Source organism: Siphateles boraxobius, unplaced genomic scaffold (genome assembly GCF_051911475.1).
Source record: "Siphateles boraxobius isolate OS27281-9 unplaced genomic scaffold, OSU_SipBor_1 61, whole genome shotgun sequence".
In the NCBI taxonomy this organism is placed as follows: domain Eukaryota; kingdom Metazoa; phylum Chordata; class Actinopteri; order Cypriniformes; family Leuciscidae; genus Siphateles; species Siphateles boraxobius.
Genome location: NW_027509188.1, coordinates 4320949 through 4340879, shown reverse-complemented (window position 1 = coordinate 4340879; position 19931 = coordinate 4320949). Strand labels below are relative to the sequence as shown.

The following is a 19931-nucleotide window of genomic DNA, read 5'->3' as shown; positions in this document are numbered from 1 at the left end:
ACCGAACGAGAAGCTCAGCGCCACATCTTTAAAATTCAAACACATTATTCTCTATGAGTGTACACACACCAGCGGCGCCATTCGGCATCTGTCCGCGGCGCCCAGCAACGGCTCAGGACCTTTTTCAAAATCCTGCAGCGCCACAGAGTGCCATTTACATAGTTTTATATTAAATTTACATTTATTTGTCTCAAATCGTCGTTAACGCATATACTGACTTCACCCTGTGCTGCAATTTACATTTAGTTTTACATTCATTTAAAGAAATCAGCTGCTTGAATGAAAATTGCAGATGTTATCGGATTTTCAGGAGAGATTTTCAATTCATTAAGTTAACAGATGCTCTGAGGTAAAGTGTGTTCAGACTGCAGACTTAGCAACGATTGTATTTAATTGTAAAGTACAATCATAACATACTGCAGACATTATCTTAATTCCTTAATGTCCTTAAACATAACAATATTGCTGGCCATAAACGGAGAAAGTGCGCGTCCGGTGTGCGATACCTCGAGTTGTTCTAGACGCGACGCGACATGGAGCTGCTCTTCTCATCTGGTGTGCGACCCCCTTAACTTTAATGGAGAAAACAAAGAAAGCTAATCGCGGGCTGAAAGCAAGATGGCCAGAGCTGGAGAAACGAGTCCACAGATGGGTGCTTGAACAACAAATAAATAAATGCGACTTATAAGTCCTTATTAAGTCCAGTGCGACTTATATATGTTTTTTTCCTCTTCATGACGCATTTTTTGACTGATGCGACATATAGTCCGGAGTGACTCATAGTCCGGAAAATACGGTATTTAAACTAGTAAGCTGATTTAGAGCTCATGTGAGTATTTGATCTTCCTCTAGATTATGTTGCTGTGTGGAATCAAGTAAATGGACAAATGACACTCCTGATTATCTATACTATTTTTCAACACCTAAATTATATATATATATATATTTGGTGTATCAGGTAAATCTTCTCTTTTTCTTTTGTGGATCTCCAGACACAGTCTTATTGTGAATAAATAACAGAAATTACCTTCAGCAATCAGAAACTTTACCTGTTATATTCACCAACAAATCCAAGATGGTACATTTTGATGAGGATACGTTCCTCACTTCTGATGAATTTAACACTCTGTAAGTATTTCTGCAGAGCAACGTCCGTCTCCTTTCTAATTCCTCCAGTTATGTTGTATGTCCTGGGGTTTTTGTGACTGAAGTCGTATCCTCTCTGGAGAATAAGCAGGGGTTTGTACGATTCAAGGTTTGTCTGGATCTAATGAGAAAAAAATTTAGATTGTGAGATTAAACACAATCCTGATTACCTGTACAATGATTGGTCAGGAATGGGATTTTCATCAATCTTTCTTCTGTACCACTTATCCTACACAGCCTGAAGCCTATCCTAGGACAATCGGGGCTCAAGGCATGGGACACCGTGGACAAGGTGCAAACCCACCGCAGGGCACAATCACATACACATTCACACACTACAGAGAATTTAGAGATGCCAATCAGCCTGCAACACATGAATTTAGACTGGGGGAGAAAACCAGATTCCCGGGGGATAGCATGCCATCTCTGCATACACAGGGCAGAGGCGTGTGGCTGAACCTCACCGACATTAACGAGGCAAACAGGACTGTTTTCCTCGACGCGCCCATCTCCAGCTCCGTTCTCTTCGGCCAGGCGGTGAAGGGTTTCTCAGAGAGGTTCACTGAAGCTCAGAAGTCGTCTCAGGCCATGAGACACTTTCTGCCTAAACGCTCAAGCTCAGCGTTGAGCAGGCCCAGATCCTCGCAGTCTTCTCCTCAGGGGAGGAATTCCGCGAAGCAGGTCCCTCAGCCTCGCCCTGCGGCTGATACCCAATGCCACTCATGGCCAGCTAAGCGCAACCCGTTTCCTCGGCCCCAGGGCACCTGACCCAGCATTGTGTTGGACCCTAGGCCTCCGAAGACCTCCTAGCAAAAGGGGTGAAAAGAAAGGGCTCGAGTCTCGCACTTGCCGGACCACACTCAAAGAAACTCGCAAATCTCACAGCTCCCTGTTCAGCTCAGGCGGCTGGAGATTTTTATATTGTAGAGAACGGGCCCGCTGCGCTGTGCGCGCCCCTACACTCAAATGCTGTTTTCACAGAGACCCAAATAAAGCACATAAAGAGCCTGTTTCAAGCACACAACACACAGGTTCCCGGTCCCCCCTCACTAGGTGGCCCCCTCCCAGTTGTCACTCTGACTTTGCCCTGGGCGGAAGCCCTTCCAGTCAGCAATACATTCAGTATGTGCACAAATCACAATATAAGGGTATCTGGTTCCCCTGTGTTAGGCGACCCATCCCCGAATATGTATCAAACAGTCGCCACAAAGGTTTTGGCCTGGCAAGCCATTCCCGGTGTGTCGAGTTGGGTTATAAACACAATAAAGCGACGCTAATCGCTCCAGTTCGCTCGCAGACACCCAGAGTTTCAGGTGGTTCTCGAGATTTCAGTGAGAAGCAGTGTGTGTTACGTGCTTCGCTCCGAATTACAGAAACTGTTAGCAAAAGGGGTGATAGAGGTGGTTCCCCCCGCGCTAAAACACCCTGGGTTTTACCGCCGTTATTTTCTAGTTCCAAAGAAAGGCGGCGGCATCAGACCCATATCAAACTTAAGACAGGTGAACAAAGCCTTCATGAGACGGCCATTCAAAATGTTGACTGTGAGACAAATCCTCGCACAAATTTGCCCAAAGGATTGGTTTTTCACTGTAGATCTGAAAGACGCATACTTTCACATCCAGATAGCCCCCCATCACAGGCCATTCTTGAGATTCGCCTTCGAGGGGCAGGCTTATGAATACACAGTAGGGCTTTGACTTTTGCCCAAAAATCATATTCTTTTGTTTATTAATATTAATATTTGAATATATTCGAATATTAATTATTAATATTTTGACCATTAAATGCCGCAGCGCTAGGGCTAAGGGGGCTTAAGCCCAGAATGTTTTAAGTAAAGCCCCAAATATTTTGCTACCTTGTCTTTTTCATAGAGCAAAACAATTAATCAGAAAAACAAATGTGAATAAGATTACAGCTGCCGCGATTAACTTACCTAATCATGAAAAGTGCATAGGTTATTACAGTTTTATTTATATTTTTACCTCTGCATTAAAGGTACTTGCAAAGTGCTTTTGCAGCGTTGAGCATTGTAGCCAATCACAGACATGTCTGTTGAACGCATCGGGCTATCAGATGCGTTTAAATGAGTTCCTGTGCTGAAGATGTATTTTGCGCGAGCTCACCGTCACCGAGTTCTACACTTTTCGGAAACCTGTCATAATTATTGGTAATAAACTTAAGATGCAAATAAGAGATTCTCAGCAATGTATTTGATATTCTTGATGCTGCTCTGATGCACTCCATTACGCACCGCTCTGTTTGTTTTCATGATGACTAAAAGTTCAGTGGTCTAACGTTAGCTCATCGATGTCAAAATGATTAAAGAAGCCGGGGCTTAAGTTACAATTCACAGAAGGATGTTAACAGTGAACGACTACCTGGTAAAATGTAAGTAGCACCACACGTTGCTTTTCAAATTATAAAGAATGTAGATTTCGAACTCCTCGTCAGGAGTTGTTGTTGTAGGCGTTGGGGCGGCCATTGTTTTGATATACAAAATATGCGCTGCGCTAACCAGGACACATGAGCCCAGATGACCAATAATTGCCTTGCTAATGAGCTCGTGATTCACAACTTCACCAGGCGTGAAAAAGCCTTGGAATCTGAATTGAAAACAACGTTTACAAGCAAACACATTTACACAAAATAATGCCGATAACAGGTTCGAATATTAAAGGCTGCCTAATATTCGTTCGAATATCATTATTTTTTTAAATAATCGAATTCTATTCGAATAACGAAGTTCGGAGTCAAAGCCCTAATACACAGTTCTGCCGTTCAGTCTGTCCCTAGCAGCCCGTACGTTTACGAAGTGCAGGGGAGACATCTCTCTCCCCTGAGATGTCAGGGAGTGCGCATGCTGAATTATCTCGACAACCGGCTGGTTCTGGCGCAGTTGAAACGCATAGATTTGATCTTGGGCCATTTGGAATGCCTGGGGCTCAAAATCAACTTATGAAAGAGCAAACTTACCACCAGTCAGAGTGTGATCTTTCTGGAGCTGACAGCCTTCTTCAAAGCAGGTGCGCACACACCACTCAGAGAGTTTCAGAAACTTCTCTGTCTCATGGCGGCACTGCACTGGCTCAAACGCCGGGTGCCAGTCCGCGCATGGCGCTCGGGGAGCATTCGCATTATGGTGAATCACGGCTGTTTACGAACCCTGATTCCCTGGCGGGCTCAGAATTGGTACCACGAGGGTGTGGCCATGGGTGTGGCCTCCAGGAGGAAAGTGGTTTTCACAGACGCTTCCAACCGGGGTTGGGGAGCACTGCACGAAGGCAACCCTGTCTCCAGCCTCTGGTCGATCGCGGAGCAGAGCTTACATATCAACGTCTGGAAATGAAAGCAGTTTGTTTGGCCCTGAAAGCATTTCTGTCGAGCCTCAAAGGACACCACGTCTTAGTCACGTCTCAGGTCAGGCAGCCTGTACTCCATGGCGAAGATACCTTATTTGGACGCAAGCCAACTTGAGCTCTCTGAGAGCAGCACATATCCCGGGCATTCAGAATCTGGGTGCTGATATGCCCTCTCGAGACAACACTCCCCTAGGCGAGTGGTCTCTAAACCGTCAGACGGTTCGTCTGATATGGAGTGTTTTCAGCGAGGCCCAGGTCGACCTTTTTGCCTCGAGAGACAAAACTCACTATGCAGTGTTCTTTTCGAAGAACAGGGATGCGCTGGCCCATCCCTGGCCCAGTCGTCCCATGTATGCGTTTCCCCCCCCCCCCCCCCGTTTCCATGATTGCCCAGTTTATCAAACGGGTCAGGGAACTGAGATGCCCAGTCCTCCTAGTGGGCCCCCTCTGGAAGTCCAGACCGTGGTTTCCAGAGCTGGTTCAGATGGTGGACAAAGTCCCATGGCCTGTCCCACTGAGGAGAGATCTCCTCACACAGGCGAAATGGACATTCTGGCAGCCTCGTCCTGACTTATGGGCCCTACATGTGTGGCCCCTTAACAGGTACCCGGGGACCTCCCTGGGAATGAACACAATTACTGAGGCTAGAGCCCTGTCTACCAGGCGTCTCAATGCCCTGAAATGGTCAGTGTTCTCCGGTTGGTGTTCGGTTAGACATTTTGAACCTCAGTCATGCAAGGTATCAGTGATTCTCTCCTTCCTACAAGAGTTGTTAGACGTGGGCCATTCCCCGGCTACGCTCAAAGTATATGTGGCAGCCATTGCAGCTTATCATGCTCCGGTGGCTGGCCAATCACTAGGAAGAAATGATTTGGTCATACGGTTCCTTAATGGGGCCAGGAGGTTGAACCCTCCCAGGCCTCCTACTGTACCATCTTGGGACCTCTCCACAGTCCTTGGGGCCCTGAAGGGTCTTCCATTTGAGCTGCTTCAGTCGGTTGATCTTAAACCACTTTCGCTAAAGACTGCTCTCCTGCTGGCACTGGCATCTATCAAGTGAGTGGGAGATCTGCAGGCGCTCTCTGTGAGCCCCTCATGTTTGGAGTTTGGAATAGGTGACTCCAAAGTTACTCTCAACACCGTTTAGAGCACAGGTTATTACACTATTAGCTCTTCCCCCTTCCGTTGAGGATGGGGAGGCTAATCTACTTTGCCCTGTTAGAGCTTTGAAGGTCTATTTGGAGAGCTCTGCGTCCTATAGACAGTCGGAACAGCCCTTTGTCTGCTTCGGTGGCCGATCCAAAGGATCTCCAGTCACGAAGCAGAGGCTGTCCAGATGGATAGTGGATGCCATCTCTATGGCATACGCCTCGGTGGGTCAGGCTTGCCCTATAGGCACTAGGGGCCATTCAACTAGAGGTATGGCCTCGTCATGTGCGTGGTCCTCTGGCTTTCCTATTCAGGACATTTGTGCGGCGACCGGTTGGTCCTCGCCCTCCACATTTGTGAGGTTCTATAATATGGAGGTCCCTTCCCTGCAGGCGAAGGTCCTTTCTGTATGATTAGACTCGACGAGGTCTGGTCTCATCCATGTGTCAGGTCACTGTTCATAAGTACACTATCCCTTGCTATAAACCAACTTTGGCTGTTTTTTGTCCATATATAATTAGACCCAAGGGTATCCGGTCTATTAGTATATTATTTTGGGGTACGAGCTTAGTGACATCACTATATATATGATTTAGACCCGACTCTGTCCGCTCTTATCAGTATATGAATTCTGGCTTGTTTCTGTGAGCCCAGGGGTCCTGGGCATCAGTTGCAGCCAGTTACTTATGGTGCGGCGTTTTACATTGCGTCCCCAATGCGAATGGTTACGCAATACGAAGTGACCATTCTCGAATAGGAACGATTTAAACCTGCTATAATGGCAAATTCGGGTTCCCTTGAGTGAAGCAGCCAGAAGAGCATTCCCTTGAGTGAAGCAGAATTCATGAGTGAGCCAGTCTGTACAGCTACAGAGTACAGCTGCAATGCGTTTTACATAAAAGCTTCAATAATCTGAGGAAAAGAGTTTCCCCACTGCGTATAGCTAAGCAATACTCGTTCCCTACTCTCAGGGAACCGAGGTTACGATAGTAACCGAGTACGTTTTCAAAAACTTGCACTTTAAAACCTGTTTTCAAAAGCTTGTGTTTTCAGGACACAAAAATGTTGTTGTCGTAAATGAAAATGAATGGCCAAAAAGCATAAAAAGTTTTACGTTTTAAGTTTAAAATGGTGTTGTGTAAACGGTCCCTGAAGCAACTGCAGTTAATGAGGTAATAAGTCATTCTGAATAGACACATAACTCAAAAGCCAACACTTGAGAGTTTACAGTTCCAGACTCAGAATTACTCAGACTGTTATTAATGTGGTGATATATAAGCTCAAACATAAAAGACAAAAATACAAAATATTAAGAATATAATTTTTAAATGTATAAAAAATGTTTTGCCCTTTTTAACAAGCAGAATCACTGAGGACCAACAAGAACAGAAAAAGTAGTACATTGGACATTAAAAACACATTACCATACTCAGTACAAACCAGATTGCCTTTGTTTCCTTCATATGTGTACAAAACCTTATTGAGAATTTACAGAGGTTTAGCTAGGTAATTTTGATGGTTTATTGAGAATTGGAAAAAAAAATCATTTGAAGCCACCATTATGGTGATTAGCATTTCCTGTGGTTGGCCTTTTAAAGTAAATCTTGTTCAGCAATTGCAATAGTGTTTTAAAAGAACATTTATAAATTGATAAAGAAAGAGATTTATGAAAAAGCAGACTGGTTTAAGATGTCTGGGTTAAAGTGGTTTAAAGCCACTGCTTTCTCTTGAAGACTGATTTAAAGCAAATAATAGTGAATTTGTGGCATTAATGAATAAACATGTAGTGTGTTGCCATTAAGGCAAAATGTTAGGGACTTTTAATTTGATATGATGTAAACCGTGAGTTCGGGGTTAGAGGTTATTTCCTGTACAGAAGAAAGGAAGCCGACAGTATATGTACATTTAATCCATCTGTTGTTAGCACTAGAGGCAATGTCGTAAGTACAAAATTCATTGTTATGTTAATAAGTTAATGTTACAATACCGTTTAAAAAGGAAAGACTTCACATAGTTACAATGTTTATTTACAATGGGTGGTGATGGCGCAGTGGATAAGACACACATGCCTTTGGTGTGAGAGACCCGGGTACAAATCCACTGTGAGACACCAATGTGTCCCTGAGCAAGACACTTAACCCCTAGTTGCTCCAGAGGCGTGCGACCTCTGAAATATAGCAATTGTAAGTCGCTTAGGATAAAAGCGTCAGCTAAATGAATAAATGTAAATGTATTTACATGTATATTCTGGTATATTTCATTTGACAAGATTTATGTTAAAACAAGCCTAACTTTTGTTACAGTTTTCACTCTGTCATGTAAGAGGATGTTGGAAGCTACAGTAAACAGCAAGAAATTGCTCACTACGACGTCATCATTTTGCATTAGAGTTAGCTGGTTGTATAGCTACAGAGGACAACACATGTAGTATACAAATACAACTGTTGTGACAGAAAAATCACTGTAACACATTAACACTGAAAAGAGAAAGAGATCAGTTCTCTTACGAGAATATCTCTCGTACTGCGTAATATCTTACGCTATGGGGAAAACATCTTTTCCACGAGATATTGAATTCAAAAATTATCCTTAATTTTGAAATAATGTAAAACGCTGTGCGGCAGCGTGCAGACATTGGCAAGACGGCTCGCGCGCCTATTGGCTGCCCTGCGGCAACAGCAGCAGCCTATCGAGGGAGGACCTGCGCAACTTGATACCCAATGGGGGCGCTTCGCGCCCATTTCGTCACGTCCCGCCAGAATAGGTGTGGCCTTGGCCTATAAATACGCTCGACAGGCTGATACAAACTGATTTTCATCTCTTCAGCGAAGCACTACTGCATCGCTGGATCCGGAGTGAGAAGCCACGCCGTTGACAGAAAGCCTTCTGCGGGACGAGCCTTCGAGCCTGAAGCCGCTGGCCTTCAACTCGCCGCCTTCAGCCGCCGTACCTGCTACGCTTTCCGGCGTCCATATCCTTTTATTGCTAGAGTGTGTGTTCGCCGCTGCGACTCACATCTCACTGTTTATCTCTCTCTCCTAAAAGAGCTGCGTCTTTTTAAGGATGCAAAGATCCTGCGGCTCGTGCCGAGCCACACTCAGCGACGGGGACCGTCACGTCATCTGCGTTTCCTGCCTGGGTGAGGATCATGCGGCTCTCGCTCTCGTCGACGGCGGATGCCCTCATTGTGAGCTATTGCCTATGGTGACTCTGAGGACTCGCTTGGCATCATTCTCAGAGCCTGCACTTCAGCCCACTGTAGCGCCGCGCCGTAAAAAGCGCCGTGCTCAGCGCGGTCCCGAGCCTTCTCCTGCACGCCAAAGCTCGCCAGTTCGCCCGCCAGCTTCGCCGGCATCACTCGAATCGCTCACCGACGGACGACGGCCGCCGTCTGCCGCCGCTTCCGCCATTGAGATCGACAAAACAGCCGAGGCCTGTTCTATTCTGGCATCAGACAGTGAGGACTGGGCGAGCTCGGTGGACCTCCCCCCTACTGCCCGCGAGCCTGCTGGAAAACGGGCTGGCATTGAATCAGAGCTGATGCGTCTGCTCTCTCAAGCCGTCGATAACCTCGGCCTCGACTGGGAGGCGCCCGCGCAGCCCGCGCGCAACCGTCTGGACGGATGCTTCCTCAAAAAGGACCACGCGCCGTCACACTCTAGACCCGCACCTTTTCTTCCTGAGCTTCACGAAGAAGTCGCAAGGTCTTGGAACGCCCCCTTCTCGGCCAGGATACGTACCTCTGTCTCTGCTGCATTCTCCACTGTGGACGGTACGAAAGATAGAGGGTACCTTTCTCTTCCTCCAGTGGAAGCAGCGGTAGCATCACATCTCTGCCCTCCCTCCGCTGGACGGCGAGCGCAGACAGTGCTGCCATCCAAAGCCTGCCGAGTGACGTCAGCCATGCACAGTCACGCTTACACCGCCGCCGGACAAGCTGTGTCAGCGCTGCACACCTGGCCATATTGCAAATCTTCCAGGCCGACCTTCTCCGTAAAATGGACGAGGAAGGCGTGGAATCGATCAGCATCGCGGATTTAAGAAGCGCTACGGACCTGGCTCTACGCGCTGCGAAATCTGCTGCACAGGCGATGGGGCGGAACATGGCCTTTCTCACCGTGGCTGAGAGACACCTTTGATTGACGTTTTCTGAGATGACGGATTCAGAGCGTGCTGTGTTTCTCGACGCGCCCATTTCATCAGCCGGCCTCTTCGGATCTGCCAATAAAGATTTCGTGGACAGATACCAAGAAGTTCAAAAGACATCACAGGCGATGAAGCACTTCTTTCCCGAAGCGCTCTAGTTCTGCAGCAGGTCGCTCGAAACAGCCGTCTGCCCGGAGCTCCCAGCAGCAGCCCCGAGGTCCCAAAGCCTTCCTAGCCATCCTTGGAAAGCGACGGTGTACAGATCCCGCTGCGGCCGGATTTTCACCGAAACTATTCGGTCGTCCAGTTCCATGCAATGTGACTGTTCCAGCGTATTTAGCAGTCAACAAGCCGGTTCGTTTGCCCGCTTGCCTGTACACAAAAGCCGTTTTTACGGCTACCCAGATAAATCCAATAAAGAGTGTATTTTCTGGTGTTCCGGCCACGGCCGAAGGTTGTTATGGGTGTTGTAAGATTGCCCACGTCTCAGTGCCCATTCCCAAACACAGACACAGCCCGCCTCAGTTCAGGGCTAGCACAAATAAAATCAACTCATGTCGATTGTGCGAAAAATGTAGTGAATGTGCCCACGTCACAGTGCCCACAAACACTATAGGATGTGTGTCCCACGGTTTCTGTAAAAACGAAACCAGCACACAGTGCAGTGAGTGTGCCCGCTGTCCCGCGCCCACATTGCCTCACAAACAAGCTCAACCCTACGGGGTTTGACCCGCTCTCTCTCTCTCCACAGTCTGTTATAGAGAAACCGAGCGCAACCAGGCTGCCCGCCGTGATCGGCGCGCCCCCACCTCGCACGCTGTAAACACAGTGTTTATGTCTCAGCACACAGAAGCTCTGCGGCCGCCGCTATCCCGTGGCCAGAGCCCAGATTTCATTTTACCTCTAGCTATTCACGCAGATGCGTGGGCAAAGCTTCCCGGGGTATCAGAATGGGTGTTGAACACAATAAAAAGAGGCTATTTGCTACAGTTTGCTCGACGTCGCCGCCTTTACACGGCGCGAGTCGAAACCACGGTAAACAACAAAGTATCTAATTACTTCGAGCCGAAATTGCGAAACTACCGACCAAAGGGGCCATAGAACCTTTATCTCAGGCTCAGAGCGAAGGGGGGCTATACAGCAGATATTTTCTGGTACCGAAAAAAGACGGGGGTCTCAGACCCATTCTAGATCTGCGACAGCTGAACAGAGTGCTTGTGAAGCGCCAGTTCAGGATGCTGACAGCTAGGAAAATCCTCGCGCAAGTTCGCCAGGAAGACTGGTTTATGTCAATAGATCTGAAAGACGCCTATTTTCAAATACAAATAGCGTCACGTCACAGGCGATTTTTGAGATTCGCCTTTGAGGGCCAGGCATATCAATACACAGTCCTACCGTTCTGCCTGTCCCTAGCGCCCTGTATATTTACGAAGTGCATGGACGCGGCTCTCGCACCCCTGAAACTTCAGGGCATGCAAGTTTTGAACTACTTGGACGATTGGCTGATTCTAGCTCGATCGCACTCAGAGCTCATAGAACACAGAAACACATTACTCGAGCATCTCGAGAATCTGGGTCTCACAGTCAATTGGGCGAAGAGTTCGCTGTTTCTCAGCCAGAAAATTTCTTTTCTGGGAACAGTGCTGGACTCGCTGTCTATGACAGCACGTCTGTCGCCGGAGCGCGGACTGGACATTCAGCATGCGGCGAAATCCTTCCGCCGCGGCTCTATAGTCCCGCTCAAAAGGTTTCAGAAAATGCTGGGCCTGATGGCATCAGCATCTTCAGTACTTCAGCTGGGCCTGCTTAACATGCGCCCACTGCAGTTGTGGCTGAAAGTGCGAGTTCCGCCCCGGGCATGGACCTCTGGTCTGTTTCGCCTAAAGGTCAACATGGAATGCGTTTCGGCTCTGGAACCTTGGAAAATGGCCGACTGGTATCAGTCAGGCGTGAGTCTGGGGACTCCCTCGAGTGTGAAGGTGATGTCCACGGACGCCTCCACCTCGGGATGGGGAGCGCTGCTCGAGGGCAGACCGTTCTTTGGCCAGTGGTCAGAACTGGAAAGGCTTCTACACATAAACTGTCTAGAAATGCTGGCAGTCGACAACGCGCTACGGCGCTTTTGTTCCCAGATAAAAGGCCACCATGTTTTGGTCCGGTCGGACAACATGTCAGTAGTGGGATACATAAATCACCAAGCATCAGGTCCCGAAACCTTTACAGGCTGACGGAACGCCTCCTGGTCTGGGCTCTGCACAACCTGCTTTCACTGAGGGCTGCGCATGTGCCTGGTCACCTGAATCTGGGACCAGACAGACTGTCCAGAAACAATGTCCCAGCAGGAGAATGGTCGCTGCACCCGCAGACGATCCAACTTCTGTGGGAGACATTCGGCAGAGCGCAGGTGGACCTGTTCGCGTCCCAAGAAAACGCTCAATGTCCGAACTTTTTCTCCAAGAGCAGGGATGTGCTGGCCCACGTATGGCCCCGCTGCCCCCTCTATGCTTTTCCCCTAGTCTCGCTCCTGCCTCAAGTGCTGGAACGGATCAGGGAAAACAGATGCCCAGTGCTGCTCGTGACTCCGCTCTGGACGAACCAGACTTGGTTCCCAGTCCTGATGCGGCTGACCAGCACTGGCCCGTGGCCTATACCGGTGAGGAGAGACCTCCTCTCTCAGGCAAAGGGCTCGATTTGGCATCCTCGCCCGGATCTGTGGTCCCTACATGCATGGGCCATCAACGGGTACCCGCTAATCTCCCGGAGGGAGTGTTAAACACGATCACGCAGGCTAGAGCCCCGTCTACTAGACGGCTCTATTCTTCGAAATGGTCGGTGTTCTCTGCCTGGTGTCAAGCTCAGGGCTTTTCAGGGGTTACGGAAGTGCTCTCCTTCCTTCAGGAGCTGCTGGATAAGGGTAGAACCCCATCCACGCTCAAAGTATACGTGGCGACCATAGCGGCGTTTGCAAAACCGACGTTTGGCCAGTCACTAGGGAAAAACGACCTGGTCGTGCGATTCCTCAGGGGAGCTCGGAGGCTGAATCCTCCCAGACCCCCCTCAGTCCCTGTGTGGGACCTTTCTACGGTTTTGGAAGCCATGAAAGGTGCTCCATTCGAGCCAATCCATTTTTCAGACATGAAACATGTCTTTCAAAACGGTGTTTCTTATGGCTCTCGCTTCTGTGAAGCGCATAGGGGACTTACAAGCGCTCTCAGTAAGCGCGTCATGTATGGAGTTTGGGCCTAATGACTCAAAAGTCATACTCAAACCAAGGCACGGGTACGTGCCTAAATCCCTCAACACACCATTCAGGGCCCAGGTTATTTCCCTGTGCGCCATCCCGGTTCATGATGAGGAGGAGGATGCGAGTCTCCTTTGCCCTGTCAGGGCACTGAGAGCTTATGTGTCCCGCTCGTCTGTCTTCAGACAGACTGAGCAGCTCTTTGTTTTGTTCGGCGGACGCTCCAAGGGACTGGCCGCATCAAAACAGAGCCTATCCAGATGGATAGTCGATGCCATAGCGCTGGCTTACACTTCTAAGGGCCTGCAGTGTCCTTTGGGTGTCAGAGCGCACTCCACGAGAGGAGTGGCCTCGTCGTGGGCGTGGTTTAGCGGGATTTCCTTGCAGGATATCTGTATGGCGGCAGGCTGGGCCTTGCCGTCTACATTTATAAGGTTTTTACAGGCCAAGCTGCTGTCGGTCTAGAATTCAGTACTATCTGCCCCGCTGCGCCAGCCCAGAATTCTGGGTTTTGCTTGTGCATCGCTCACTGATCGATAGAACAGCTCCATGGGTGTTGAATAACCCGTACTTATACCCAGTTCAGGCTGAACACGTTCACCCTGTCTGCGTGAAACACTGTTAACATAACTAGCTCCTGTGGGATGCTATTTCATGGGGAATTATGCTTGTAGTCTCTCTTCTCCGACTCTCTGTGAGTCTACGGTGATTATGCACTATATGAGCCCCGGGCTACTGCCCTTGGGACTTCGGTGTCGGATCCCAGTATGTACGGCGTGTTGCATTGTGTTCTCCATAGCGTAAGATATTACGCAGTACGAGAGATACTCTCGTAAGAGAACGTACTCGGTTACTAACGTAACCTCGGTTCTCTCTAGAGAGGGAACGAGTACTGCGTATCTTGCCTTGCATACAACAGCGCTGGTTCGCTTCAGCGATGAAAACCAGTTTGTATCAGCCTGTCGAGCGTATTTATAGGCCAAGGCCACGCCTATTCTGGCGGGACGTGACGAAATGGGCGCGAAGCGCCCCCATTGGGTATCACGTCGCGCAGGGCCTCCCTCGATAGGCTGCTGCTGTTGCCGCAGGGCAGCCAATAGGTGCGCGAGCTGTCTTGCCAATGTCTGCACGCTGCCGCACAGCGTTTTACATTAATTCAAAATTAAGTATAATTTTTGGCTTCAATATCTCGTGGAAAAGAGGTTTTTTTCCATAGCGTAAAATATTACGCAGTACTCGTTCCCTCTCTAGAGAGAACCGAGGTTACGTTAGTAACCAAGTACGTTTTTTCAAAATACACTACAATATTTTTTTGTGTAAAAATGGAGACACTTACATTCAAACATTATCATACACTCAATAAGAACTTTTGTAGATGTTTGAATGAAAGAAAGACAAATTGGTTAGTAATAGTGAAGCTGGAAATGGCATTTGTTGAGTTGTTTAATCATCCTCTTGAGAGATTTATTGTTTACTTTTATTTGCAGTTAATTTCTTGTAAGGGTGTTTACACAACACCATTTTCAACTGAAAACAGAAACCTTTTTATGCGATTTGGCCATTCATTTACACGACAACGGCGTTTAGAGGCCCTGGAAAGGCAGGCTTTTAAAAACAGGTTTAAAAGTGCAAGGTTTTGAAAATTAGGCATTTACCATCTCCATGCAGACATCCCAAGTCTCCTGGAAGTTCCGGGAGTCTCCCGCATATTGATAGCGGCTCCCTGATGCCCGCAAATTAGTTCGAATCTCCCGGAATCTAGAGCGAGCGAGCAAGACCGCGCATGCGAGACAAAGACTGCGCTCCAAACCGTGTTGCGCGCACGGCAGAGAGGGAGAGGGAGCGAGAGACCTTGCGTGTGTGTGCTAGTGTGCGTGTGTAAGACAGAGAGCATCCTGATTGGCCTGTTTCGGTTAGTCAACCAATCAATTTTCAGTGTGGATGGGCTTTTTATCTCTTCTCCTGAACCGAATAAATCAGTTCAGTATATCTAGAAACAGGAGCGCCATGCCAGAGGGAGAGTGCCCCAAAAAACGTAAGTATAAAACACATTTAAAATTTTTTAAAGTTGCTAAAATCTGCGAAGCAAGCAGCAACAAAGTACACCGAAAGCTTGCAACAAAAGTAAAAGGCATAGGATGTAGGAAATAGGCCTAGACCTACATGTAGGCTACATTTGGCGTGTATGTAAATAGTAATTTTATTCATTCATTGTTCTGTTATATTCAACTGTATTTCGGTATACAAGTAAAGTTATGTTCTGTGGCGAAATCTCATATCCTTGTTCTCCTTCCTTTTATTTGGGGGAGATACCTCGGGATACTTCGGGATACCTCCATGAAATGACTTTTTCCAGGTTGGGATGTCTGTCCATGTAAACAACGAAAACGTGAATTTGTGAAAAAAGTGACGTCATTCGCATGCGTATTACGTTCACGCATGCAAATTACGTGTTCACAGAGTGTTTCTTGACAAAGTGACATCGCCAACTACCGGCCTGGCATGCATAATTCAGCCTTTTAGGCATTTTTGCAGGTCCGTGTGAACAGGGATCATTTTAAAAATGTTGTTGTCTGTTTTTAGTGCATCGTTGTCGTGTAAACTAGAGACCTGCGCGGGACGGATTTTTCCCGCTCCCGCAAAAATATATGTTATTTTCTCCCGCTCCCGCCCGCAACAATCAAGTTTCGTCCCACTCCTGCCCGCAAAATCCCGCGGGTAAACGTATAAGTAGTTTTTTTTAAATACATTGCATATTCTGCCTGCTACTCTGTTATTTTTTCACTTGCTCCCTTGTTGAATATAAATTTAAAAAAAAGAAACGGAAAATAAATGTTTCGTTTTATTTGCGTTTAATTCAATGGATGAACATGCACTTAGAACATAGAAATACAGTAAAACAAGTAGGAAATGTAAATAAATAAAATTATACCATAATAATTATAGTAGCCTATAGCCTAATAAATTATATAATAATAATACACCTGGATTTCTTGACACTTTCGACTGACTTGACGTAAACGTCAGGGAAGTTTCGCCTTTCAAAACGGTGGACACATGACGCTTCAGACCTGAAGTTCTAGACTTGTGCCCGCTGTATGTGAGTATTTTGCTGCATTTGTCACAGCTCGCAAAAGGAAGGTGCTTTCCATCGCTGTCGCATACTACTGAAAAAATTTCCAAATCTCAGATTTTCCTTTGTTTGGTTTTGTAGTTTTGCATGTTCCTTCCTTTAATAACGAACTAATATCTGTAGCACTAAACGATCCACCTGAGTCATGCGGTACAGACATTTTGCCTCTGTGTGGTAGGCTTGGCTGTTCTGCGCCTATGAACCAGACGAGAGTTAGCTTCCGACCTTGTGCCTGTAAATCGTTTTTATTTTAGTTATCCTTGTTGCTTGTGCATTAGATAAATAACGGTTTATTTGTTTCTAGTTATTTTATTTTGTTCTATATTTCCCGCAAATAATTTTATTTTCCCGCAATCCGCACACAATAATATCTTGCCGCCTGCACCCGCATTCACCCATAACATATTGTCCCGCGCCGCACTCGGTTGCGCTGGGTCCCGCGGGAGTGCAGGTCTCTAGTGTAAACATACCCTTAGGCTGTGTGGCTGTAAGTCAGTTGTAGGTGTTTTGTTTCTGCTCTTCACTCTTTTCTGTTCTTGTTGTTTCTTTTACCTTAAGTGATTCGGCTTGTTAGCAGCAGGTGTTTGTCATGAATGTTCAATTAATCACTTAATTATCTTATTAACTTATACACTGCTTCAAAGTTACCTTTGAACAATTTGACTGTGGATTATATAAACTCTGAGCTGTGTTAATTTAACATTGGGGTTTATACTGTGTATATATTTCATATATCCAGGGCATATCAACCACTAAATCAATAAAAGCTGTAAGTTATCTGACATCTTCAGGACAGAGTTTATACTTTGCGGTTTCTCAGTAACATGACAAGCTGTGTTTTTTGTTCTATTAAATTCAAGAGAGAGAGAAAAAAGAGGCTGGTGAAGGACAACAGAAACGAATTAATTTAAAAGGTACAACGTGTTATTTTTTGTAAATAAAAATGCTAATTGTTGGTAAACTGCTGTGGTGTAAAGGTACATTCACACTATAAGCAAATTTTTTTTGCCTAAAAAAAGGAAAAGTCTAAACTTAAATGGAATCAGTAAATAAAATGCATAATATTAAAGATGAATGAAAAAGAGTGAGTGCTCTTTGCCATCGCAGCTATTTAACTGCAGCAAATGCCGGTCTGGGTTCACAAAACCATTCAGGCTCGGAGTCAGCACTGCGAGTACCACCATATATACACTGAGAGATATCATAAATTATAGGACAGTTTCTACTAAAATGAGCTTCTCATTCATCTTGCCTCGGTAGGACTTGGCAATAAAGAGTGACAGATCACATGCGCTCCACTGACTTCACTCCTATTGGTTGTCGCTCCTGAAAGTCGCTCTTCGTTTGCATAAAGTTGAACAGATCTCAACTTTGTCGCGACGCTGGACACGCCCCATCTGGTTGCCAATGGTCACGGGCACTCGTGTCGCCGGAAGTTGCCACTGAAATTAATGGTATTGTGTCGCTGGTAGTGTGAACGCAGCTTAAGAAGAAAAACACGCTTGGGGACGTGCTGTTAGGAGAAAATAATCAACTTTGGGGTGGTTACAATAACGTCTCGGTTACATATGGTAACCCTCGTTCCCTGAGGAAGGGAACGGAGACGTACGTCGCGAGCAACTGATAAGAATCTCGCTAGAGAGGCAACTTCGAGTGCAACTAAACAAGCCAATGCACATTGGCATGCAATCATTTGCATCATTTGCGCAGTTTTTGCACTTCAGTTTTTTGCTGAGGAGCCAAGCCTGATAAGTGTGGCAATGGGACGTACGTCTCTGTTCCCTCCCTCATTGAACGAGGGTTACCATATGTCAAGTCAAGTCAAGTCACCTTTATTTATATAGCGCTTTTAACAATACAGATTGTATCAAAGCAGCTTCACAGTGATAACGTGAAAATAATATAACAGAGTTTGTTTCTAAAAGTAAATTGCATCAACGTCCACCTTAAGTAAGGTAGATCAATAATATTATTGAATATTAAATGTCCCCAACTAAGCAAGCCAAAAGCCAAGGCAACAGTGGCAAGGAACCAAAACTCCATCAGGTGACAGAATGGAGAAAAAAACCTTGGGAGAAACCAGACTCAGTCGGAGGGCCAGTTCTCCTCTGGCCAACGAAGGAACAGTGCATGATTTATGATTCGGGCAGCATTACAAGTCAGATTGGATCGGAACATTTAGAATATTTATCCATTTCCATCTTTTGGAAGTCCAAGTAATCACGCCGGTGTTGAGACGAGTTGTTGAGGATCAGTGCCGTCCACCATAGAGGGTCCATATCGCCGGTGTTGAGTCGTCTCTTCACAGGCTTTGTGATTGGGGTATCTGAAGTCTCCGTGAAAGGCTGGATACAAACTGGAGCTGACGAACGCCGTTTCTCAGCATAACAGCAGAAAAGCAAAAAGGGAAAATAATTAGCGTAGCTGCTGTTCATAATGATTTCCATAACACGGGCGTAAATGATAAAAAACATGAAGACAGTGATTCTTGCGTCCCAGAGTCACCCCCCTCCGTCCCCCACTCAACTCAGCCCTGCTTACTGACCTCTACATCCCTCCTGCTGCTGAGACCCAACCACAATCTCACAATCTCTCCGCAGCCCAACCATACGCGCCGACCCGTTTGACTAAGGCTGTCGAGCCCCACTGTCGTCGTTAAAGCAGGTTCAGTGGCAACGTTTCCGTATGGCATACCACCTACCGCAAAACACAATATCTACCCAACCACCCGTCATTCACGCAATATACACAGGAACGCAATGACTGTAAATACTATGCAACCTATACAAATAACCTACAGACTCTTCAAGTTTTATAATATTAAATGCATATGTAACCAAGATTTACATTTTTTTTTGTAATTTACAAATTTACATTTACATTTAGTCATTTAGCAGACGTTTTTATCCAAAGTGACTTCCAACTGAGGACTAAACCAAGCGAGTCATCGTGAAGGAGCAAAAACAACACAAGAAGTGCTCAAAATACAAAGTTCAGACATTGCTCAGAGTAGCATAAGCCAGACAAGCGAGGATTTAAAGCAAAAGAAAAGAACGTTTTTTTGTTTGTTTTTTTTATTTTATGTTAAGTGCTTAGGGAAGAGATGAGTTTTCAGTTGTCTTTTGAATGTTGTCAGGGATTCTGCATTTCGGATGAGGGTGGGCAGATCGTTCCACCAACATGGTACCGTGAATGAGAATGTTCTGGAGAGTGATTTTGTGGCTCTCTGTGATAGTACCACAAGCCGTCGCTCATTGACTGATTGTAGGCTTCTGGTAGGGATGTAGACTTGTAGTAGTGATTGGAGGTAGGAGGGAGCTGAGCCTGTGGTCAATCTGTAAGCAAGTGTCAACGCCTTGAACTTGATGCGAGCAGCAAGTGGTAGCCAATGCAGAGAGATGAACAGAGGAGTGACGTGGGCCCTCTTGGGCTCGTTGAAGACAAGACGAGCTGCAGCATTCTGGATCATTTGTAGAGGTCACCTAAATTACTGGGTGAATTTAGCCCAAGGGAAAGACATGGGCTTCCGTAAGGAGCAGCCGTGGAGAATATAAACATATGGGATCCCCGTAGGGTCACACATATGGGACCCAGCCCAGATCCGGTTCTCAAGGATTCAGCGGATAAAGGCCTTGCACCGGATGCTCCGCCATGTCCGGGCCGAGGGTGTTAGAGGACTCAACAGGTTTTTCACTCTAGAGTAATAAGGGTGCACAGTAGGGTGCAGCAAGCCGACAGAGCCGGACCTCTCGGTGCT

At 46.6% G+C, this 19931-nt stretch overlaps 1 protein-coding gene across 1 annotated transcript in view; it reads right to left on the bottom strand.

Moving 5' to 3' along the window:
• Positions 1-19931, bottom strand: part of LOC143718601 (uncharacterized) — a 92337-nt gene that overhangs the window by 8707 nt on the left and 63699 nt on the right. The window contains exon 7 of the mRNA XM_077209617.1: positions 1050-1267. Within this exon, the coding sequence (XP_077065732.1) occupies positions 1050-1267 (218 nt within the window). The remainder of the gene's footprint in view (positions 1-1049; positions 1268-19931) is intronic.